This window comes from Saimiri boliviensis, chromosome X (genome assembly GCF_048565385.1).
Source record: "Saimiri boliviensis isolate mSaiBol1 chromosome X, mSaiBol1.pri, whole genome shotgun sequence".
Taxonomy (NCBI): Eukaryota; Metazoa; Chordata; class Mammalia; order Primates; family Cebidae; genus Saimiri; species Saimiri boliviensis.
In genome coordinates this window covers 64298666-64323477 of record NC_133470.1, presented here as the reverse complement: position 1 = coordinate 64323477, position 24812 = coordinate 64298666, and the positions used below count along the sequence as shown (strand labels likewise).

The 24812-nt window shown below is 37.7% G+C and overlaps 1 protein-coding gene across 2 annotated transcripts in view; it reads right to left on the bottom strand.

Moving 5' to 3' along the window:
* The window catches only part of UPRT (uracil phosphoribosyltransferase homolog), a 52240-nt gene that overhangs the window by 10748 nt on the left and 16680 nt on the right, over window positions 1–24812 (bottom strand). For both annotated transcript variants that reach the window (XM_003936859.4, XM_074392342.1), the window contains exons 2-6: window positions 13795–13837; window positions 10884–10953; window positions 9772–9834; window positions 7445–7606; window positions 6399–6497 (exon numbers count right to left, since the gene is read on the bottom strand). In XM_003936859.4, the coding sequence (XP_003936908.1) occupies window positions 6399–6497; window positions 7445–7606; window positions 9772–9834; window positions 10884–10953; window positions 13795–13837 (437 nt within the window). The remainder of the gene's footprint in view (window positions 1–6398; window positions 6498–7444; window positions 7607–9771; window positions 9835–10883; window positions 10954–13794; window positions 13838–24812) is intronic.

The window sequence follows — 24812 nt, the reverse complement described above, 5'->3', positions numbered from 1 at the left end:
ATACCCCCCAATCAGACTCCAGTGTGTGATGCTCCCCTCTCTGTGTCCATGTGTTCTCATTGTTCAACACCCACCTATGAGTGAGAACATGTGGTATTCGATTTTCTGTTCTTGTGTCAGTTTGCTGACAATGATGGTTTCCAGGTTCATTCATGTATCTACAAAGGACACAAACTCATCCTTTTTATGGCTGCATAGTATTCCATGGTGTATATGTGCCACATTTTCCTTGTCCAGTCTATCATAGATGGGCATTTGGGTTGGTTCCAGGTATTTGCCATTGTAAACAGTGCCACGATGAATATATGTGTGTATGTGTCTTTATAATAGAATGATTTCTAATCATTTGGATATATACCAAGCAATGGGATTGCTGGGTCAAATGGAATTTCTATTTCTAGGTCCTTGAGTAATCACCACACGGTCTTCCACAATGGTTGAACTAATTTACACTCCCAACAACAGTGTAAAAGTCTTCCTATTTCTCCACATCCTCTCAAGCATCTGTCTTCAGATTTTTTAATGATCGCCATCCTAACAGGTGTGAGATGGTATCTCAATGTGGTTTTGATTTGCATTTCTCTAATGACCAGTGATAAGGACCGTTTATTCATATGTTTGTTGGCCTAAAATATATCATCTTTTAAAAATGTCTGTCCATATCCTTCACCCACTTTTGAATGGGTTTGTTTTTTTTCTTGTAAATCTGTTTTAGTTCTTTGTAGATTCTGGATATTAACCCTTTGTCTGAATGGTAGATTGCAAAATTTTTTTCCCATTCTGTTGGTTGCCAGTTCACTTTAATGACTGTTTCTTTTGCTGTGCAGAAACTCTGAAGTTTAATGAGATCCCATTTGTCTATTTTGGCTTTTGATGTCAGTGCTTTTGGTGTTTTAGTCATGAAGTCCTTGCCTATGCCTATGTCCTGAATGGTTTTGCCTAGGTTTTCTTCTAGGGATTTTACAGTGTTAGGTCTTAAGTTTAAGTCTTTAATTCATCTGAAGGTAATGTTAGTGTAAGGTGTCAGGAAGGGGTCCAGTTTCTGCTTTCTGCACATAGCTAGCCAGTTTTCCCAACACCATTTATTAAACAGTGAATCATTTCCCCATTGCATGTTTTTGTCAGGTCTGTCAAAGATCAGATGGTTGTAGATGTGTGGCATTTCCCCCGAGGCCTCTCTTTTGTTCCATTGGTCTGTATCTCTGTTTTGGTACCAGTACTATGCTGTTTTGATTACTGTAGCCTTGTAGTATAGTTTGAAGTCAGGTAACATGCTGCCTCCAGCTTTATTCTTCTTGCTTAGAATTGATTTGAATATGTGGGCTCTTGTTTGGTTCCACATGAAGTTTAAGGTAGTTTTTTATAGTTCTGTGAAAAAGGGTCATAGGTAGCTTGATGGGGATAGCATTAAATCTATAAATTACTTTGGGCAGTATGGCCATTTTCACAATATTGATTCTTCCTATCCATGAGCATGGAATGTTTTTCCATCTGCTGTATCCTCTCGTATTTCATTGAGCAGTGGTTTGTAGTTCTCCTTGAAAAGGTCCTTTACATCCTTTGTTAGCTGTATTCTTAGGTATTTTATTCTCTTTGTAGCAACTGTGAGTGGCAGTTTGTTCTTGATTTGGCTCTCTTTAAGTTTGTTATTGGTGTATAGGAATGCTTGTGATTTTTGCACATTGATTTTGTATCCTGAGACTTTGCTGAAGTTGCTTATCAGCTTAAGGAGAGTTTGGGCTGAGATGATGGGAACTTCTAAATATACAATCATGTCATCTGCAAATAGAGACAATTTGACTTCCTCCTTTCCTAATTGAATACACTTTATTTCTTTTTCCTGCCTGATTGCTCTGGCTAGAACTTCCAATACTATATTAAATATGAGCGGTGAGAGAGAGCATTCTTTTCTAGTGCCAGATTTAGAAGAGAATGCTTCCACTTTTTGCCCATTCAGTATGATATTGGCTGTTCGTTTGTCATAAATAGCTTTTATTATTTTGAGATATGTTGTGTCGATACCTAGTTTATAGAGTTTTTAGCATAATGGTTGGTTGAACTTTGTCGAAGTCCTTCTCTGCATCTATTGAGATAATTACGTGGTTTTTGTCTTTGGTTCTGTTTACGTACTGGATTACATTTATAGACTTGTGTATGTTGAACCAGCCTTGTATCTCCAGGATGAAGCCTACTTGATTGTGATGGATAAGCTTTTTGATGTGCTGTTGCAATTGGTTTGCCAGTATTTTATTGAAGATTTTTGCATCTACGTTCATCATGAAGATTGGCCTGAAGTTTTCTTTTCTTGTTGAGTCTCTGCCAGGTTTTGGAATCAGGACGATTTTGGTCTCATAAAATGATTAGGGAAGGATTTCCTCTTTTTGCATTGTTTGGAAGAGTTTCAGAAAGAATAGTACCAGCTCCTCTTTGTATGTCTCATAGAATTCAGCTGTAAACCCATCTGGATCTGGCTTTATTTTGGTGGGTAGGCTATTAATTACTGCCTCAACTTCAGCACTTGTTATCGGTCTATTCAGAATTTTGTCTTCTTATGGTTTAAGCTTGGGAGGGTACAAGTGTCCAGAAATTTATCCATTTCTTCCAGGTTTACTGGTTTATGTGCATAGAGTTGTTTGTAGTAATCCCTGATGGTAGTTTGCATTTCTGTAGAATTGGTGGTTACATACACTTTACCATTTTTTATTGCATCTATTTGATGCTTCTCTCTTTTCTTTTTTATTAATCTGGATACTGCTCTATTTTGTTGACTTTTTCAAAAAACCAGCTCCTGGATTTATTGATTTTTTGAAGGGTTTTTTTGTGTCTCTATCTCCTTCAGTTCTGCTCTGACCTTAGTTATTTCTTGTCTGCTACTAGCTTCTGAGCTTTTTTTGATCTTGCTCCTCTAGCTTTTGAATTTGATGATACAGTGTTAATTTTAGATCTTTCCTTGCTTCTCATGTGGACATTTATTGCTATAAATTTTCCTCTAGACACTGATTTGTGTTCCAGAGATTCTGGTACGTTGTGTATTCATTCTCATTTGTTTTGAAGGCCTTCATTTCATTTTTTATCCAGTCAACATTCAAGAGCCAGTTGTTCAGTTTCCATGAAGTTGTGCGGTTCTGAGTAGTGTTTAATCCTGAGTTCTAATTTGATTGCACTTTGCACTGAGAGATGGTTTGTTATGATATCCATCCTTTTGCATTTGCTGAGGAGTCAATTACTTCCAATTATGTGGTCTACTTTAGAGTACGTGTGATGTGCTGCAGAGAAGAATGTATATTCTGTGGATTTGGGGTGGAGAGTACTGTAAATGTGTATTAGGTTTGCTTGGACCTGATCTGAGTTCAAGTCTGGGATATCCCTGTTAATTTTGCCTCATTGATCTGTCTAATATTGACAGTGGAGTGTTAAAGTCTCCCACTATTATTATGTGGAAGTCTCCGTCTCTTTATAGGTCATTAAGTACTTGCTTTATATATCTAGGTGCTCCTGTATTGGGTGCATATATATTTAGGATCATTAGGTCTTCTTGTTGCATTGATCCTTTTACCATTATGCAATGTCCTTCTTTGTCTCTTTTGAACTTTGTTTAAAATATATTGTTTCAGAGACTAGGATTGCAACTCCTGCTTTTATTTATTTATTTATTTATTTTGCTCTCCATTTGCTTGGTCATTCTTCCTCCATCCCTTTATTTTGAGCCTACATGTATCCTTGCATATGAGATGGGTTTCCTGGATATAGCACACCAATGGGTTTTACCTTTTTATCCAATTTGCCACTCTGTGTCTTTTGATTAAGGCATTTAGTCCATTTACATTTAGGGTTAATATTGTTATGTGTGAATTTAATCCTGCTATTTTGATGCTAGCAGGATGTTTTGCCTATTAGTTGACACATTTTTTCATTGAGTCAATGGTCTTTACCATTTGGTTCATTTTTGGAGTGGCTGGTACTAGTTGTTCCTTTCTATGTTTAGTGCTTCTTTCAGGAGCTCTTTTAAAGCAGGCCTGGTGGTGATTAAATCTCTGAGCAACTGTTTGTTCATTAAGGATTTTATTTCTTCTTCACTTATGAAGCTTAGTTTGGCTGGATATAAAATTCTGGGTTAAAAATTATTTTCTTTAAGGATGTTGAATATTGGTCCCCACTCTCTTCTGGCTTGTAGGGTTTCTGCCGAGAGATCTGCTGTGAGTCTGATGTGCTTCCCTCTGTGGGCAACCTGAGCTCTCTCTCTGGTTGCCCTTTGTATTTTTTCTTTCATTTCAAACCTGGTGAATCTGACTATTATGTGCCTTGGGGTTGCTCTTCTTGAGGAATACCTCTGTGGTATTCTCTCTGTATTCCCAGGACTTGAATATTGGCCTGCCTTGCTCAGTTGAGGAAGTTCTCCTGGATAATATCCTAAATAGTGTTTTTTAGCTTTGATTCATTCTCTCCATCACATTCAGGTACACCTATCCAATGTAGGTTAGTTCTTTTCACATAATCCCACGTTTCTTGGAGGATTTGTTCACTTCTTTTTACTCTTTTTTCTCTAATCTTGCCTTCTCATTTTATTTCATTGAGTTGATCTTCAATCTCTGATATATTTTCTTCTGCTTGGTTGATTTGGCTATTGAAACTTGTCTCATGCTGTGTTTTGCAGCTCCATCAATTCATTTATATTTTTCTCTAAGCTGTTTATTCTTGTTAGCATTTCTCCAAATCTTTTTTCAAGGTTCTTAGTTTTTTTTCATTGGGTTAGAACATGTTCTTTTAGCTCAGAGAAGCTTGTTATTACCCATCTTCTGAAGCCTGTTTCTGTCAATTCATCAGACTCATTCTCCATCCAGCCTTGTTCCCTTGTTGGTGAGGAGTTGTGATCCCTTGGAGGAGGAGAGATATTCTGGTTTCTGGTGTTTTCATCCCTTTTGTGCTTGTTTCTTCCCATCTTTGTGGATTTACCTACCTGTGGTCTTTGTAATTAGTGACTTTCAGATGAGGTCTCTGAGTGACGTCCTTTTTGTTGATGATGAAGTTATTTCTTTCTGTTTTTTTAGTTTTCCTTCTAACAATCAGGCCCCTCTACTGTAGGACTGCTAGAGGTCCACTTCAGACCCTCTTTGCCTGGGGATCACCTGCAGCAGCTGCAGAACAGTAAGGATTGCTGCCAGTTTCTTCTTCTGTTACCTTTGTCCAAACAGGATACCTGCCAGATGTCGGCCTGAGCTCTCCTTTATGAGGTGTCTCTTAGGGTATAGGGTGGTTGGGGAGCTGCTTGAGGAGACAGCCTGTCCCTTATAAGAGCTCAAGTTCTGAGCTGTGAGCTTTGCTGTTCCATTCAGAGCTGCTGGGCAGGTACATTTAAATCTGCTTCAGTGGAATTCATAAGCACCTTTTTTTCCCAGGTGCTCTGTCCTGGGATGGTGGGACTTTATTTATATGTCCCTGATGTGCTACTGCCTTTTTTCAGAGATGCCTGGCCTAGCGAGGTAGACTAGTCACAGTCTGCCAGCAGAGGCATTGCTGAGCTGCCGTGGGCTCTGCCCAGCTGCTGTGTGAACTTCCTTGTGATTTTGTTTATAGATGTATAGTTAGAACTGCCTCAGTAATGGTGGTCTGCCTCAGTAATGGCGGACTGTCTCTGTGATGGTGGACTGCATCAGTAATGGCAGATTGCCTCGGTAATGGTGGACTGCCTCAGTAATGGCAGACTGCTTTGGTAGTGGTGGACTGCCTCAGTAGTGGTGGATGTCCTTCCCCCACAGAGCTGAACCATCCTGGGTCCAGCTGTGCTTGCTGTGAAACTCAGTCCAGAGCATTTTAGATTGTGGGTCTTTGTGGGGGGTGGGACCCACCAAGCCAGATCACCTGGCTACCTGTTTCAACCTCCCCTTTTTTTTTCAGTTGAATGGGTGACTCTGCCTCCCAGTCATTCCAGGCATCAATTGAAACAGCACCCAGATTTTTGTGAGTTTTTGTGTGGAGACCCACTGCTCCAGCAAAAATAGCCATACTAGAGACTTGTGGCACTTTTCCACCTGGGTATCTTCTGGTCTGTGGGCAGTAAAAATTCATTTGGAAATGCAGAGATCACTCACCCTCTGCATTCTCAGTGGGAACTGCACTCCAGAGCTGTTCCTATTCAGCCATCTTGGATCATCTCTCCCTTGCAATTCTTTTAAATGGGGTTAGCTCATACTTCTCCATTTGAATTTGAACAGTAGAATGGTATAAAATGTTATCACTCAGCTTAGAGATGACAAACACAAGATAAAGTTACCGAAACTTGATTCAGATTTAATGTGACAGCATATTAAACTTTCCCTCAGGATATGAAACTAGAAAATGCATACTTACCGACCTCAGGACTATCTGAAGCCCTAGTTACTGCCTTATGCTGAACTCACCATGAGGTGTGGAGAACAGACTGAGTAGGATGATAACACTGGGTTGAACTCCATGTTCTATAAGAACCTTTACAGCTTCAATTACAGTATTTCCAGTGCCTGAAAGCAAAAGATAACCAAATGCATTAGCCACCTTAACATTTATTTTAAAATGTATTTTTTTTTTTTTGAGACAGAAAATCACTCTGTCACTCAGGCTGGAGTACAGTGGCATGACATCGGCCATCCTCCCACCTCAGCCTCTGAAGTAGCTGGGACTACAGGCATGTGCCACCACACTCAGCTGCTTTTTCTATTTATTGCAGAAATGAAGTCTCCATATGTTGCCCAGGCTGGTCATGAACTGGGCTCAAGTGATCCTTCCACCTCAACCTTCCAAAGTGCTGGGATTACAGGTGTGAACCACAATATCCTGTCACATAATGCCTTTTAACAGTCTTTGAAGTAAGGGCTATATAGCAATATAATATAAGAAAAAAGCAGGCAAAACTTCATTAGAAGGTACTTGTTCTTTATCCATGCTATTTTCAATAATGGACTTGACACATACACTTCTCAGTTATCAAATACCAAGCCCTAAAATCATTTAGTATGTGAAGTATCAAATTTAAAATATTCCCTCTCATCTGCCTTGAAGACTACGCCAAGTGTTGACTGAGTAAGCTTAAGAAAGAAAACAGAATAGCAGGAAAAAATATTACCTACAGAAAGAATACATTCTTAAGGAAAATCCCTGCTGTACTCATTAAGCTAAAGAGGAGATACATTTCAATGTATTTTCTGCCTTCCATATATTTTGCTTCATTAAATCCTTTGTTTCAATGTGTTCAAAACAGAAGCTTTTTGGGGCTAATAAAGTCTGACTACTGTATACTCCCTTATTATACAATAAAATCTCTCCAGGGAACTTCCCAGGGCCGTTTTCCCAACTGAGAAAAACACGTTTAGAAACTATTTTTGCCTTTTATATAAGGGTACCTAGGAGGCAGGAACTACATTCAATTTAAACCCTAACCAAAGGTTACAAATAAATTGAAGCCACTCACTGAGAATTGGATACATAAGAAGGACTTTTCTCCGGTAAATGTCTGGGGGGAATTTGGCATAATAAACTTTGGCTCTTTGTGTCTCCTCATCACTCTGAATCAGGATCTTTCCAATTCGTATGGATCGACAGCAGTCTCGTAAACCTTGTTCCATTGCCTCACCTTGAAAAATTAAAAAGAAAGAAAATGATTAGGGGAAAGAGAGAGAAAGTCCAAGAATAGTCCAAAGTAGAGTTTGCCACTATTATTAATACAAAAAGAAGGAAGAGGAAAGGAATTATTTTGAAGCTGACAGCTTTTATTTCCGATATGCTCATATTTCATACCTAGTGTATGTTAATTGAAACCAGGTTATGGGCTGGTTAATGAAATTAGGATAAGCTGGTTTTATTGCTGGCTTACAAGTTTTAGAGCTGTCATGCTTCCATGATTATAGGAAATAAAACATTTTGTTGAGCAGCTCCCTGAGCTTTTTTAATATCAGGAAAAGTTTTATCTCTATTATTTTAAATAGGCCTTTAAACCACCTAAATTTGTGACTTTGGGCTGAGAAAATGCAAAAGATTTATGGAAGAATAAAGGCTGTAGATGAAAACATTTCATTTTAGGTCAAGGTAGCATCAGGGGACATCACTTAGCTCAACAATGACTTCTCAACAGTATTTTGCTGCAAGTAGTGAAAAAGTTGTATATTGTTCCTCCTCTCCAAGGTAAAAATAACTAGCACTACCATCCTTGGTTTCTGAACACAGAGCTATTTTTGAGTCTGAATTCCTTTAAGGAAGTGTTTGTCAAAAGGCAATTATTCTCATGTCATCTTCAATTTTATGTCACATCAGAATTCTACCAATACTGGCATTTATTTAACATTTTTCTTAAATTAATTGTTTTCATTTAAATTTATTTTAAGAAGAAACTATATCACTAGTAAAAACATAAAACCAGTTTCTAATATATATGAAAATCAACAAATGGCTATTAAGGTTATAAACAATTCTGTACATCACCACAAGTCATCTGGTATATAGTCAGGGTGCAAGGACCATGCTGGTGCCTTTAGGGAAGAAGCTGAACTGAAACAGAAGAAACTGTGCCTTAAAAGTCCATCTTCTTTACCAGTTTTTAAAAGCCGAACATAATTGTCCTGAAATGCTATCAATGTTTAAGAGCTGCCTCCTAGAAAAAGGAGCTTAAAGTTCCTAGTTTACTTGAGGCATTTAATTGTTCACAAACAGAACTTCATAACCAGAAGAGGAAAGTGAATGTTTATATGTTAAAAAATTAAACTCTATGTATTCAGTGCAAACAAGTGGAGCTCCTACCACTTATGCAAAAAATATAAATATTATATAAAACAATTAAGTTTGCAGAATGGAAATAACCCCACATAACAGGTATAGGTCTAATCACAGGCAAGTGATTTTTCTATATTGGTTTAGAAGGAGACTCAAACATAAATACAACATTTGTAAGACCAGCAGATGGAGACACCTAGAGTTAATGACAGTAAAGCACTTTTGCCTATGTGGTCACATAGTCATTATATATAAAATTTAAAAATATCAGGCCAGGTGTGGTGGCTCATGTCCATAATCTCAGCACTTTAGGAGGCTGAGGTGGGAGCATCACTGGAGGGCAGGAGTTTTAGACCGCCTGGGCAACATAGCAAGACTTCACCGCTACCAAAAAAAAAAAAAAAAAAAAAAAAAAAAAAAAAAAAATTAATTTGCTAGGTATAGTGGCACATGCTTGTAGTCCTAGCTGCTCAGGAGGCTCAGGTGGAAGGATTACTTGAACTCAGGGGTTTGAAGTTACAGTGAGCTCTGATCACAACACCATACTCCAGCCTGGACAACAGAGTGAGGCCCAGTCTCAAAAAAAAAAAAAATTTAAAAATATCAAACGAGTTATTTAGCCCAACAACAGAAATAAAAACAGAAGAAATATTTTCTCCAGTCAGGCATTCAAAGTTCTATAGGCTTGAATTTATACCTTATTCCCTCAGTCTTCAAATTGCCCTGTTCTCCCCAAGATAGCATCATCACATCATCACATCCTCCTATCCTCCTATCCTCCCCTGAATCTCTTTGAAAGCTGGCTTGCCCATGGGGACACTCTACTAGGGAATATGCTCTGTAGTTAAAATTAGCCAAACCTAGCATCACACAGGCCATGACTCCAGAGTATCATGAGGATAGATAACACAGGTGGTGAGATTTAACTGAAGGCAAGCTGCAATTATGACAGACAAGCCTGCCTCTCTTCTGGAAAATGGCAACGATTTCTATGCATACAAAGAGACAAAAATCACACACATGTGAACCTACCGCTTCTCATTATGCTGACCCCACAATTTCCCTTCTCAAATTTCACTCCTTCATACTTGTACCCTGTTAGGAAATAAAACCAAAGAATTTATCTTTCATCACTGGAGCAACCTACTTATTTAAAAAAGTTTCTATGGTGGCACAGAGCAACCCTTGTTCAGACACACTGTATAATGCCTGAGATTCCCTGTGGAAGTAATGAGATGAGCCATGATTTGTCAGTTATTTCTTAATTCTTCATAAGAAAACTGTGGGGATAATTGGGAAAGGCAGACTTCATCGAATGGGAATAGGACTTATTATAACATGATATTCACATACACATTCTTCAAACTGAATTCAAAGGAGAATCACTGCACTCCAAGAACACTAAATACCTCATCAATTCAAACTGGGACCACACTGTGAGCCACAGCAGAAAGCATCCTCATTCCTTTCTTCCTTATGAGCCTCCATTCTGCCTTAAAAGCAGAAGAAAGTGGCTGAAGTAGTTATCAAGACATGTACAACCCTTGGTGTCATCCTGAATTTATGTCAATTATGAATCAACAAGCTCAGTCCCCAACTTTCATAAAGTCAACCCTTTGAATAGAACAGTTTTCCATTATTTACTAAAGAACCAAATCAGAATTTCAAATCCCTGAAACAGAGATCTTTGATTACTCTCTATTCAAGGGTAGAACAAAGTACCTTCTCCAATTCTTATCATTTTTAGTTTTCTTTTTTACTTTCTATTCCTTTTTAACGTGGAATTTCAATGCCAAGACAGACTAGCCCATTTGTGCACACCAGCAGCTTCCCCATAGAGATGAAAAGCTACCAGCAATTCTTAACTCTAGTCCCAATGGGCCGTCATCAGAGGCAACACCTGCATGCTGAAGAGTATTTATTAACGTTTAACTTGAATTGACAAGCAAGCCATTAATAAAAAGTCATCTACCCAGATTTCTTTCCTAAATGCCTGAGTGTTTTTTAAAGATGTTTTAAAAAACAGCTCCACCTAGGCTTCTCATTTTGCATATTTATTTTACTACGACTGCTTTACTTCTATATTTCCCCATTATAGCTCAAAATTTTTATGAGTAAAATTTGAGAATAACAGCCCTAATTACCTGTTGGAGTGGTCACCATGCATTCTTTATATGGCAGCTGATTCAATCCCTCTTCCACAACGAGTCTGATCTAGAGGGTCAAAGGAAGAAGAAGTTGAGAACTTGCTGGGAATCTCCTGTTAGCTGTCAGCTTCAGGAGCTGAACAGTAGGCAGAGTCACGAACACACTAGGCAAAGGTTACACTTATGAAGGCAGGAAGGGGTCCCCTATCATGTGTTAGATACAGGGATAGATCCAAATGCCATGCTACTTACTGCTAGGTATCCAACCTCAGATAGGCACATGATTGGCACCAAAAGGCTCTAATATGCCTTTGGATTCTCATTCTGTCAGTCCAGAATATGAGGGACACAAAACTCCAGCAAGTGATAACAGTCATTGCAGGCACTCTTAGAAGTAATATACTTCTGATTATTCTGGAAATACTTCCCACTGGGAATTTCTCTGCTTTGTTCAGTATCTTGGAAATCGTTAAGTCAGATTATTTTTAACAAAATCCCACCATAATGTAAATAAAGCCTGAAACTTCTTTAGAGGAAATAAATGAGTGCCTCAGCTGAACCAATTTACTGAGCTGGAAGGGGAATCCAGTAAAATGCACTGGGTCTTCTCAGCTAAAGAAAAGGCTCATGTCAATGTAATGTGTGATCCAAAGGAAAGCATCACTCAGAACTACTGGAAGAGCCTCCAAAAACAAGATATGGTAATCCTATGAACAGCCAGAGACAACTACAATAAAAGTAGTGCTGAGACTGCCATGCACATTTTATCCAATCAATATTACATTACTGATTGAGAATATGCAACAGTAGGCAGAAGCACCAGGCCCCATGCTCTGTTATCGCAACATATAATAATGCCCTGCTGCCATTAAAAGAATCGATTCTAAATAAGCCGGGATTTTATCAGCCTGCAGCATCAGACAGAGGGCACAGGGACCTCATGAATACTCCATATGTGTGCATAGTTACCTCCAGCCACCACCTTCTGTGGAGATTTATGGTTTATTTAACGACAAATTACAATGGTAAAAGAGGATTCTTTTCTTTGAAGAGCTTAGACCTTTTCCTCCTAGTAACAGTCCTATAATGAGTCTTACCTCTTATCCCCAACCCCTCCAACACTAGGACAGAAATTAATCTGCCCAAGTCTTACAGGAGAGCATAAAATCAGAATAGTGACTAAAATATTAAGAACTTAAGGATGTGAGGGCCAAGGAAGCCAACCCTGACAAATTTAGGATAAAATTAATGTTCACTATAATGGGACCCTTGTGCTGTAGGAGTCAGCATCCTAGAAATCCTTAAGAAGGTAAACCTAAACAGCTCTAGTCTCTATACCACAACCACAACAGACCCTGTTTCACCCCATATCAGGACCTTCAAAGCTACCTGCAGAGAACAGAGAGAGGTAAAAATCATCATCCCCTCAGGCAAATTATGCTATTGGTCCTTGCTATTTCAATGGGCTAAGATTATGCTTGCCCTTTCAGGGAAGCATCCTACAATCACTATGAACTTAATTCCTACTTTCTATAGAAAAAGAGCATAAGAACAGCAAAAGAAACAGGAACCATTTTCTACCATTAAATACCAAAACAGCAGCCATTAAGATACAAGTTCTTCAAGACTGTTCTTTTGGTTTGATAAAAGCATAAAAGACAGAATAACCTAACTTTTGCTCCAGGAATGTCAACCACATTTATCTTGGTACTATCCAAGGGTTATTACTGCCACTGAAAACAAATAATTTTAAATAAAATTGGTCTCTGAATCAAGAATATTTATGGCCAAAAGCAGAACAGGAGTTGTCTATACTCTTTTGGAATAAATTCCTTAGGCAAAATCTAAAAAAAAAGTTTCATGTGTTTTTTTCATATTCCTTTTAATCATCTCTTTTAATCTGTTTATAACTTTGGGGCTAAGGAGCCATGTTCATTCCTTTCTTTCCCAAATTCATACTTAGTTTGTAAATCTAATATTTAGATTGTAAACACCATGAAATTAGGGACCATGCCTACATTCTTCACTATTGCATATCATCTCTCCAGACACAGCCTGGCACAGTGCCCGATTCACATAAGTTTAGTGAAATAAATTCATGAAATATATATTTATGAAATATACACTAAACTTCATGAATATACACTACAAATAAATATACATTAAATTATATTTATATGACTATAAATACACACTAAACTTTCCTGAATGTAATATATTTTCTGCTCTGGATTAAAACTAATAACCACAGTGGAAAACATGTCAACTTCACTCCCAAGCACTGAGCATGCTTAGATCTTAATACAAGAAGAAAACACAGTGCTTACCCTGAAGACAAACCAATTTGGGCTAAGACCCTCCCAGATCACACTAGCTAAACAAAATTGGGCTTGGTCAATCCTTAATAGGAAGTATCTGAGGAAAGCATAGACAGTCAAATGTACTATTTTACATGTGAAGCATAGTTCAGGAAGGAAGAGGCAAAATAAGCACCACCCCCCTGCCCACATAAACTATAAGAAATGTATTAGTTTTTGTACATTCACTGAATACCACAAGTGTAACTCTAAGTTCTCTTACATTTTTGGTTTTCTTTTAATGTATTTCACTGCCCTAAGAGAAGGCACTTAAGAATTGCTGAGAATCAAATTACCAAGATCCAGTTGAGAGGTAATGGTATCTCAGAAATACAGGAAATTAGTTCATGGGCAATGTTTTTAGGTAAAAGGTATTGAAGCAGATCTTTAATGCAACAGTAAAACAACAATTCATAAGCCTAGCAAGATAATGTTTACTTAGTACAATCTCTTTCAGTCCCAGAATGCTCTAGAACAAAAATACTCCTTGGTCTACCATGATTATATCACTAGGCAAAACAACGAAATGAAAATGAAAAGCCTCCACTTACCAAACGATCTGCAGAAAACATGAAGTCCCCTCTACTGGCTGTCCTAAAAAAAAAAAATAGTACAAGTTTTAGTCTAAATTAGAGCTTTCAGGTAAAATTTTATTTAATATGTATAGTAACACTGATGTTAAGACCTATAACATACTAATGGTTTAAATGCTTACATGTACAGACTATTACTGAGGCAGGATACTTTTTACTAGGATACAGGCACCTAAATGAGATTACTTGATAAATAATGAAAATGCTTACTTGATACAAATATTAGAGACTGGAACTGAAAAGATCATGCAGTCCCCCACTGAGCTGCCCAAGTACATATTATTCAAACAAGAGATGAACAAGTTACCCCTGGAGGGTGAGAGCAAGCCCAGAGCTCAAGTTTAGAGGAACCTTTGCAGTAAGAAAAGCAGGTTCTCCCCATCGTCCTCCTCAATTCACCTTGATCTAAAACCCATATTACCAAGATAAGTAACCCATCTACTTTGTAATCCTTTTTGTAACTAGAGTGGTACAAATAAATAAATCCTCTACTTTTACTACTGCTTTCAAAAACATATAACCTAATTTCTGAGACCTCATTCTCCAATAATTGATAATTTGTTCCTTTTGACTGTTTTTTCAAGTGAGTACTTCATTCCCTAGGTCTCTCTGCCATTTTCCTGTCCATTTCCTTCTGGTCAACATCCTAAGGTAACCAAGTAATAATAATGCAGGGCTACATCTACCCACAAGCTGTTAACAAGCCAAAAGGGAAATGTTAAACAACTGAGGTTATTTCTGTACATTAAAATGTAGTATTGTTCCTCATTCTTTTTCCATATAAGTTAAATGATCTGACTGAATGGATTGATTTACAGCTTACGTACTTAAAAATCCCCATATGCATATCTATGGACTACCTAAGACATTCTCCAAAATAGCATCAAAATGATATATGAAAATACATATTATCTTAGTATAATATTAATTTCCACTCTTTTTTTCCTCAAGCTGCATTTGATTTCTCTGACATGGAAAAGCGATGAAATAGCCCTCACACAGATGGCATGAGATTTCTTAGAGTAACTACAATTCTATCATATTACAGATATTAGCTCTCTAAAGTATAAATCACAATTGAACAATAGCAAGAATATAGGTCTGTGTTATTTACGTACAGAAATTCTTTAAATTCAAAAAACTCTATCCACACATACCTACACACACAGAGCCCCTTTAAAGCAGCCTCAATTTCATGGACTGTGGTTGTTAGGTGAGACTATACAATTACACCAGCACCTTTCATATCTATAATTAATCTTCACTACATGTTTGTCAAGGAAGTAAAAAGCAGCAAACTACAAAAAATACTGAAGCCTACTGCTCTGTTTGCTAGGTCTATACACACTTACCTAGGCAGCCAGAGCATAGTTATGCAATAAGGATGAAGTCTGGATTTGACTTAAAGACATATATAGTGATACATATTGGGAGACACCTGAAATGTCTATTTTAATTTCTGAACAGTTATACATCACTTTATTACAGAGAAACAATATATTAGGTTATCAGAGTTGCCTAAATTTGTTATTTTACTTTGGAATCAAACATTTTAACACGTTTCACACTCTCCCCAACAACAACAACAACAACAACAACAACCAAAAAAAGAAAAAAAACAAAAACAAAAACAAAAAAAACACTTCAGCTGATAACTTTTGCATAAGCATCAACTTTGTCCACATTCCAAAAAAAGTAAACAGGGGCCGGGTGTGGTGGCTCATGCCTGTAATCCCAGCACTTTGGGAGGCTGAGGTGGGTGGATCACGAGGTCAAGAGATCGAGACCATCCTGGTCAACATGTTGAAATCCCGTCTCTACTAAAAATACAAAAAATTAGCTGGGCATGGTGGCACGTGCCTGTAATCCCAGCTACTTAGGAGGCTGAGGCAGGAGAATTGCCTGAACCCAGGAGGCAGAGGTTGCGGTCAGCCAAGATTGCGCCATTGCACTCTAGCCTGGGTAACAAGAGTGAAACTCCCTCTCAAAATAAAATAAAATAAAATAAAATAAAATAAAATAAAATAAAATAAAATAAAATAAAATAAAACACCATGAGATCCTAATATTAGCTGTCGTCTCTTGACAGATATTCCACCTCCAATAAAATCATTTACCATTCCAAGTAACTCTTCTACAAGCTGTAATTACTTACCTATTTCCTGCTGTATAGACAGACTTCAGATCCATACTATTCATTTATTCATTTTAAATCAATTTAGGAATCAAAGTATATCATAATATACTAAGTTCACCATATTTTTTAATTCCACAATGGCCTTCAATATCATATTTAAATCTTTAACATTGTTAAGACTAGAGTTTCATAAAACAGTTATTTACTTGTTGAATCAATGAAGCTGAATGTATTCTCTGAGGCTCTATTTTAGAAACAACACTAGGCTGAATTATTTCTTAATAAGGATGTTTTAATATGAACCAGGCTCCAGATCTTCTTCATTCCACATACTTCATTTTAAATCATAACTGTAATTGCTCCTACTGGAAACAAAGCTTTGAAAGACATATTTGTTATGTTCTATCTTATAATGGTTCCAAATAAAGTCTAATATAAAATTATCACAATGTTAAAAACACACAGTCACACATTCCCTGAAATATTTTAATATATTTAAATAATCAAATATCAAATATTTAAACAGATAACGACATCCAGGCACTCGTAATCCAAAGTACAGATATCTAATTAATGTTAAGCTGAACAACTTTTAAATTGTACAAACCCCAAACAGGTTTAGCAATGCAGATCTAACCATATCTGGGAACCCACTTTTCTTGACATCTCCTCACATGGACAAATGTGTCACACACCTGTAGCAACAAGATGAATGCCAAAGGCAGTCATTTTAAAAAGTGATCTTCACACTGAAACAACAACAAAAAATGAGATTCATACCGGAAGTCAAATCTTCATTTTTTAATTTAATTTCTTTTCAACTTTTTATTTTAGATTCAGGGGGTACATGTGCAGGTTTTTTAACCTGGGTATATTGTATGTTGTATATTGTATATTGTAACCTGGGTGTATTTGGAGTACAAATGATCCTATTACCCAGGTACTTAGCATAGTACACAACAGTTAGTTTCCCAACCCTTGTCCCCCTCCAACATTTCCCCATTTAGTAGTCCCAAGTGTGTACCATTGCTGTCTTCATGTCCATGAGTACCCAGTGTTTAGTTCCCATTTATAAGTGAGAACATGATTTTCTGTTCATGCATTAATCTGCTTAGGATTATGGCCTCCACCTGAATCTATGTTACTGCAAAGGACATGATTTGATTCTTTCCTATGGCTGCATAGGATTCCATCATACATATTTACCACACTTTCTTTATCCAATCCACTGCTGATGGGCACCTACGTTGATTCCATGTCTTTGGTATTGTGAATACTGCTGTGATGAACATACAAGTGTGTGTGTCTTTTTGGTAGAACAATTTGTTTTCATTTGAATATATACCCAGTAATGGGATTCCTGGGTCAAATGGTTTCTAGTAATTTGAGAAATCTTGAAACAGCTTTCCACAATGGCTGAACTAATTTACATTCTCATCAACAGTGTATACGCATCTCCTTTTCTCCACAGCCTTGCCAATATCTGTTGTTTTTTGACTTTTGAATAATCACTATTCTAACTGGTGTGAAATGGTATTTCATTGTGGTTTTGATTTGCATTTATCTGATAATTAGTGATGATGAGCATTTTTTCATCTGTTTGTTGGCTGCTTGTATGTCTTCTTTTGAAAAGTATCTCTTCATGTCTTTTGCACATTTTTTAATGGGGTCATTTTTTGCTTGTTCAATGTGTTTAAGTTCACTATAGATTTCTGTATATTACACCTTTGTCAGAGGCAGAGTTTGTGAATATTTTCTTCCATTCTGTAGTTTGTTTACTCTGTTGATTATTTCTTTTGCTGTAAAGAAGCTATTTAGTTTAGTTAGGTCCCACTTGTCAATTTTTGTTTTTGCTGCAATTGCTTCTGAGGACTTTGTCATAAATTCCCAAGGCCAATGTCAAGAAGGGTAATTCCTAGGTTTTCTTCTACAATTCTTGTAATTTGAGGTCTGACATTTAAATATTTAATCCACCTTAATTTTTGTACATGGTAAAAAGTGGGGGTCTAGTTTCATTCTTCTGCATATTGATAGCCAGCTAGCCCCACACCATTTATTAAGTCAGGTAATGTGATGCCTCCAGCTTTGTTCTTTTTGTTTAGGATTGCTTTGGCTATTCTGGCTCTTTTGGGGTTCCATATGAATTTTAGAATCGTTTTCATTGAATTCTGAGAAAAATAATGTTGGTAGTTTGAGAGGAATAACATTGAATCTATAGAGTGCTTTGGGCAGTGTGTTCATTTTCCAAAACTGATTCTTCCAATTCATGAGCGTGAAATGTTTTTACACTTGTTTGTGTCATCTAAGATTTCTTTTAGCCATGTTTTATAGATCTCCTTGTAGAGATATTTCATGTCCTTGGTCAGATGTATTCCTAGGTATTTTGTTGCAGCTATTGTAATGGAACTTTTATTCATTTATTTACTTTATAGATATGGAGTCTCAGCATGTGGCCTAGGCTGGTTTGAACTCCTCAGCTCAAGTGATCTGCCTGCTTTGGCCTCCCAGTATGCTGGAATTACTGGCATAAGCCACCATGTCCAGTCCTGTAAATATGATTTTGTTCTTGATTTGGCTCTCAGCTTGAATATTATTGGTGTATAGAAATGCTTGATTTTGGTACACTGATTTTGTATTCTGAAACATTACTGAAGTCATCAGTTTCAGGAGCCTTTTGGTGGAGTCTATAGAGTTTTCTATCTATAGAATCATATTGTCCATGAAGAGAATAGTTTGACAACTACTTTTCCTATTTGGTTGCCTTTTATTTATTTCCCTTGCCTGAGTGCTCTGGCTAGCACTTCCAGTACTGTGTTGAAAAGGAGTGGTGAGAGTGAGCATCCTTGTCTTCTTCCAGATTTTGAGGGAAATGCTTCCAGCTTTTGCCCATTAAGTACAGTGTTGGCTGTAGGTTTGTCATAGATATATGACTCTGATTATTTTCAGGTATTTTCCTTTGATGCTTAGGAAATAATGTTTTTGTTGAGGAGTTTTATAATGAATGGATGGTAGATTGTATCAAAAGCTTTTCTGCAGCTGTTGAGTGATCATATATTGATTTACATTTGTTGAATTATCTTTGCATCCCAGTAATGGCACCTTCTTGATCATGGCAAATTAACTTTTTGATGTGCTGTTGAATTTGGTTTGCTAGTACTTTGTTGAGGACTTTTGCATCTATATTCATCATAAGTGGCTTGTAGTTTTCTTTTTTCATTGTGTCTTTGCCAGATTTTGTTATCAGGGGTGATGCTGGATTCACTGGATTCATAGAATCAGTTAGAGGAAAATCCTTCCTCCTTAATTTTTTGGAATAGTTTCAGTAGAATTGGTATCAGCTCTTCTTGTATGTCTGGTAGAATTCAGCTGTGAATCCATCTGGCCCAGGGCTTTTTCTTAGGCTGGTAGGTTTTTTACTACTTGTTCAATTTTTGAACTCAATGTTGGTCTGTTCAGAGCTTCAATTTCTTCACCAATCAATCTTGGAAGACTGTTTCCAGGAATGTATTCATTTCCTCTAGCTCTTCCAGTTTTTGCATCTAGAGTTGTTCATAATAGTCTCTGAGGATCTTTTGTATTTACATGGGATTGTTTGTAAAGTCATCTTTGCCTTTTTAGATTGTGCTTATTTGGATATTTTCTCTTTCTTCCATTTGTTAATCTAGCTAGTGGTCTATCAGTGTTGTTTATACTTTCAAAGAATCCACTTCTGATTTTGTTGATCCTCTGTATGGATTTTGGGCTATCAGTTTCAGTCAGTTCCACTCTGACATTAATTATTTATTTCCTTCTACTAGCTTTTTTCTCTTGTTTTTCTAGCTTCTCTAGGTGTGACATTAGATTGTTAATGAGATCTTTTAAACTTTTTGAGATAAGTATTTCTTTTTTTTTAATTTTTTTTTCCTTTTTTTTTTATTGCATTTTAGGTTTTGGGGTACATGTGATGAACATGCAAGATTGTTGCATAGGTACACACATGGCAGTGTGCTTTGCTGCCTTCCGTCCCCTCACCTGTATCTGCCATTTCTCCCCATGCTATCTCTTCCCACCTCCCCACCCCCCGCCCCTCCCCCATTTCCCCCCAACAGACCCCAGTGTGTAGTGCTCCCCTCCCTGTGTCCATGTGTTCTCATTGTTCAACACCCGCCTATGAGCAAGAATATACGGTGTTTGATTTTCTGCTCTTGTGTCAGTTTGCTGAGAATGATGGTTTCCAGGTTCATCCATGTCCCAATAAAGGACGTGAACTCATCGTTTTTGATGGCTGCATAATATTCCATGGTGTATATGTACCACATTTTCCCTATCCAGTCTATCATCGTTGGGCATTTGGGTTGGTTCCAGGTCTTTGCTATTGTAAACAGTGCTGCAATGAACATTCGTGTGCACGTGTCCTTGTAGTAGAATGATTTATAATCCTTTGGATATATACCCAGTAATGGGATTGCTGGGTCAAATGGGATTTCTATTTTTAGGTCCTTGAGGAATCGCCACACTGTCTTCCACAATGGTTGAATTAATTTACATTCCCACCAACAGTGTAAAAGTGTTCCTATTTCTCCACATCCTCTCCAGCATCTGTGGTTTCCAGATTTTTTAATGATCGCCATTCTAACTGGTGTGAGATGGTATCTCAATGTGGTTTTGATTTGCATTTCTCTGATGACCAGTGATGATGAGCATTTTTTCATATGTTTGTTGGCCTCCTGTATGTCTTCTTTTGTAAAGTATCTGTTCATATCCTTTGCCCATTTTTGAATGGGCTTGTTTGTTTTTTTCTTGTAGATCTGCTTTAGTTCTTTGTAAATTCTGGATATCAACCCCTTGTCAGATGGGTAGACTGCAAAAATTTTTTCCCATTCTGTTGGTTGCCGATTCACTCTACTGACTGTTTCTTTTGCCATGCAGAAGCTGTGGAGTTTGATTAGGTCCCATTTGTCTATTTTGGCTTTTGTTGCCATTGCTTTTGGTGTTTTGGTCATGAAGTCCTTGCCTACACCTATGTCCTGAATGGTTTTGCCTAGATTTTCTTCTAAGGTTTTTATGGTATTAGGTCTGATGTTTAAGTCTTTAATCCATCTGGAGTTAATTTTGGTGTAAGGTGTCAGGAAGGGGTCCTGTTTCTGCTTTCTGCACATGGCTAGCCAGTTTTCCCAACACCATTTATTAAACAGGGAGTCCTTTCCCCATTGCTTGTTTTTGTCAGGTTTGTTGAAGATCAGATGGTTGTGGGTATGTTGTATTTCCTGTGAGGCCTCTGTTCTGTTCCATTGGTCTATATCTCTGTTTTGGTACCAGTACCATGCTGTTTTGATTACTGTAGCCTTGTAGTATAGTTTGAAGTCCGGTAGTGTGATGCCTCCCGCTTTGTTCTTTTTGCTTAGAATTGACTTGGCTATGCGGGCTCTCTTTTGGTTCCATATGAAGTTTAAGGTGTTTTTTTCCAGTTCTGTGAAGACGGTCATTGGTAGCTTGATGGGAATAGCGTTGAATCTGTAAATTACTTTGGGCAGTATGGCCATTTTCACGATGTTGATTCTTCCTAACCATGAACATGGAATGTTTCTCCATCTGTTTGTATCCTCTCTTATTTCGTTGAGCAATGGCTTGTAGTTCTCCTTGAAGAGGTCCTTTACGTTCCTTGTTAGTTGTATTCCTAGGTACTTTATTCTCTTTGTAGCAATTGTGAATGGCAGTTCGTTCTTGATTTGGCTCTCTTGAAGTCTATTACTGGTGTATAGGAATGCTTGTGATTTTTGCACCTTGATTTTGTATCCTGAGACTTTGCTGAAGTTGTTTATCAGTTTCAGGAGATTTTGGGCTGAGATGATGGGGTCTTCCAGATATACAATCATGTCATCTGCAAATAGAGACAATTTGATTTCTTCCTTTCCAATTTGGATACCCTTTATTTCTTTTTCTTGCCTGATTGCTCTGGCTAGAACTTCCAGTACTATATTGAATAGGAGTGGAGAGAGAGGGCATCCTTGTCTAGTGCCAGATTTCAAAGGGAATGCTTCCAGTTTTTGCCCATTCAGTATGATATTGGCTGTTGGTTTGTCGTAAATAGCTTTTATTGTTTTGAGATACGTTCCGTCAATACCTAGTTTATTGAGGGTTTTTAGCATAAAGGGTTGTTGAATTTTGTCAAAAGCCTTCTCTGCATCAATCGAGATAATCATGTGGTTTTTGTCTTTGGTTCTGTTTATGTGGTGAATTACGTTTATGGACTTGCGTATGTTGAACCAGCCTTGCATCCCCGGGATGAATCCTACTTGATCATGGTGGATGAGCTTTTTGATATGCTGTTGCAATCGGTTTGCCAGTATTTTATTGAAGATTTTTGCATCTATGTTCATCATGGATATTGGCCTGAAATTTTCTTTTCTTGTTGAGTCTCTGCCGGGTTTTGGTATCAGGATGATGTTTGTCTCGTAAAATGATTTGGGAAGGATTCCCTCTTTTTGGATTGTCTGGAATAGTTTCAGAAGGAATGGTATCAGCTCCTCCTTGTATGTCTGGTAGAATTCAGCTGTGAACCCATCTGGACCTGGGCTTTTTTTGGGTGGTAGGCTCTTTATTGCTGCCTCGACTTCAGACCATGTTATTGGTCTATTCAGGGTTTCGGCTTCTTCCAGGTTTAGGCTTGGGAGGTTGCAGGTGTCCAGGAATTTATCCATTTCTTCCAGGTTTACTAGTTTATGTGCATAGAGTTGTTTGTAATAATCTCTGATGATGGTTTGGATTTCTGTGGAATCTGTGGTGATATCCCCTTTATCGTTTTTTATTGCATCAATTTGGTTATTCTCTCTTTTCTTTTTTATTAATCTGGCTAGTGGTCTGTCTATTTTGTTGATCTTTTCAAAAAACCAGCTCCTGGATTTATTGATTTTTTGAAGAGTTTTTTGTGTCTCTATTTCCTTCAGTTCTGCTCTGATCTTAGTTATTTCCTGTCTTCTGCTAGGTTTTGAGTTTTTTTGATCTTGCTCCTCTACCTCTTTCAATTTTGATGATAGGGTGTCAATTTTAGATCTCTCCTTTCTTCTCATGTGGGCACTCATTGCTATATATTTTCCTCTAGAGACTGCTTTAAATGTGTCCCAGAGATTCTGGTATGTTGTGTCTTCGTTCTCATTGGTTTCGAAGAACATCTTTATTTCTGCCTTCATTTCATTGTTTATCCAGTCAACATTCAAGAGCAAGTTGTTCAGTTTCCATGAAGTTGTGCGGTTCTGAGTTAGTTTCTGCATTCTGAGTTCTAACTCGATTGCACTGTGGTCTGAGAGACTGTTTGTTATGATTTCTGTTCTTTTGCATTTGCTGAGGAGTGATTTATTGCCAATTATGTGGTCAATTTTAGAGTAGGTGTGATGTGGTGCTGAGAAGAATGTATATTCTGTGGATTTGGGGTGGAGAGTTCTGTAAATGTCTATTAGGCTTGCTCGTTCCAGGTCTGTGTTCAGGTCCTGGATATCCTTGTTGATTTTCTGTCTGGTTGATCTGTCTAATATTGACAATGGGGTGTTAAAGTCTCCCACTATTATTGTGTGGGAGTCTAAGTCTCTTTGTAAGTCATTAAGAACTTGCCTTATGTATCTGGGTGCTCCTGTATTGGGTGCATATATATTTAGGATCGTTAGCTCTTCTTGTTGCAGTGATCCTTTTACCATTATGTAACGTCCTTCTTTGTCTCTTTTGATCTTTGTTGCTTTAAAGTCTATTTTATCAGAGATGAGAATTGCAACTCCTGCCTTTTTTTGCTCTCCATTTGCTTGGTAGATCTTCCTCCATCCCTTTATTTTGAGCCTTTGTGTATCCTTGCATGTAAGATGGGTTTCCTGGATACAGCACACTGATGGGTTTTGGCTTTTTATCCAGTTTGCCAGTCTGTGTCTTTTGATTGGGGCATTTAGTCCATTGACATTTAGGGATAGTATTGTTATGTGTGAATTTGATGCTGTCATTTTGATGCTACCTGGCTGTTTTGTTGGTTAGTTGATGCAGATTCTTGATTGTGTTGCTGCTTTTTTACCATTTGGTGTGTTTTTGGAGTGGCTGGTACTGGTTGTTCCTTTATATGTGTAGAGCCTCTTTCAGGAGTTCTTGTAGAGCAGGTTTGGTGGTGATGAAATCTCTGAGTGCTTGCTTGTTCACAAAGGATTTTATTTTTCCTTCACTTATGAAGCTGAGTTTGGCTGGATAGGAGATTCTGGGTTGAAAGTTCTTTTCTTTCAGGATGTTGAATATTGGCCCCCAGTCTCTTCTGGCTTGTAGGGTTTCTGCTGAGAGATCTGCTGTGCGTCTAATGGGCTTCCCTTTGTGGGTAACCCGACCTTTCTCTCTGGCTGCCCTTAGAATTTTCTCTTTCATTTCAACCCTGGTGAATCTGACGATTATGTGCCTTGGGGTTGCTCTTCTTGAGGAATTTCTCTGTGGTGTTCTCTGTATTTCCTGGATTTGAATATTGGTCTGCCTTGCTAGGTTGGGGAAGTTTTCCTGGATAATATCCTGAAGAGTATTTTCCAGCTTGGATTCATTCTCTTCATCACATTCAGGTACACCTATCAGACGTAGATTAGGTCTTTTCACATAGTCCCACATTTCTTGAAGATTTTGTTCATTCCTTTTTGCGCTTTTTTCTCTGTTCTTGCCTTCTCTTTTTATTTCATTGAGTTGGTCTTCGACCTCTGATATCCTTTCTTCTGCTTGGTCAATTCGGCTGTTGAAGCTTGTGCATGCTTCACGAAGTTCTCGTGTTGCGTTTTTCAGCTCCATCAATTCACTTATTCTCCTCTCTATGCTGTCCATTCTCGTCAGCAGTTCGTCCAATCTTTTTTCA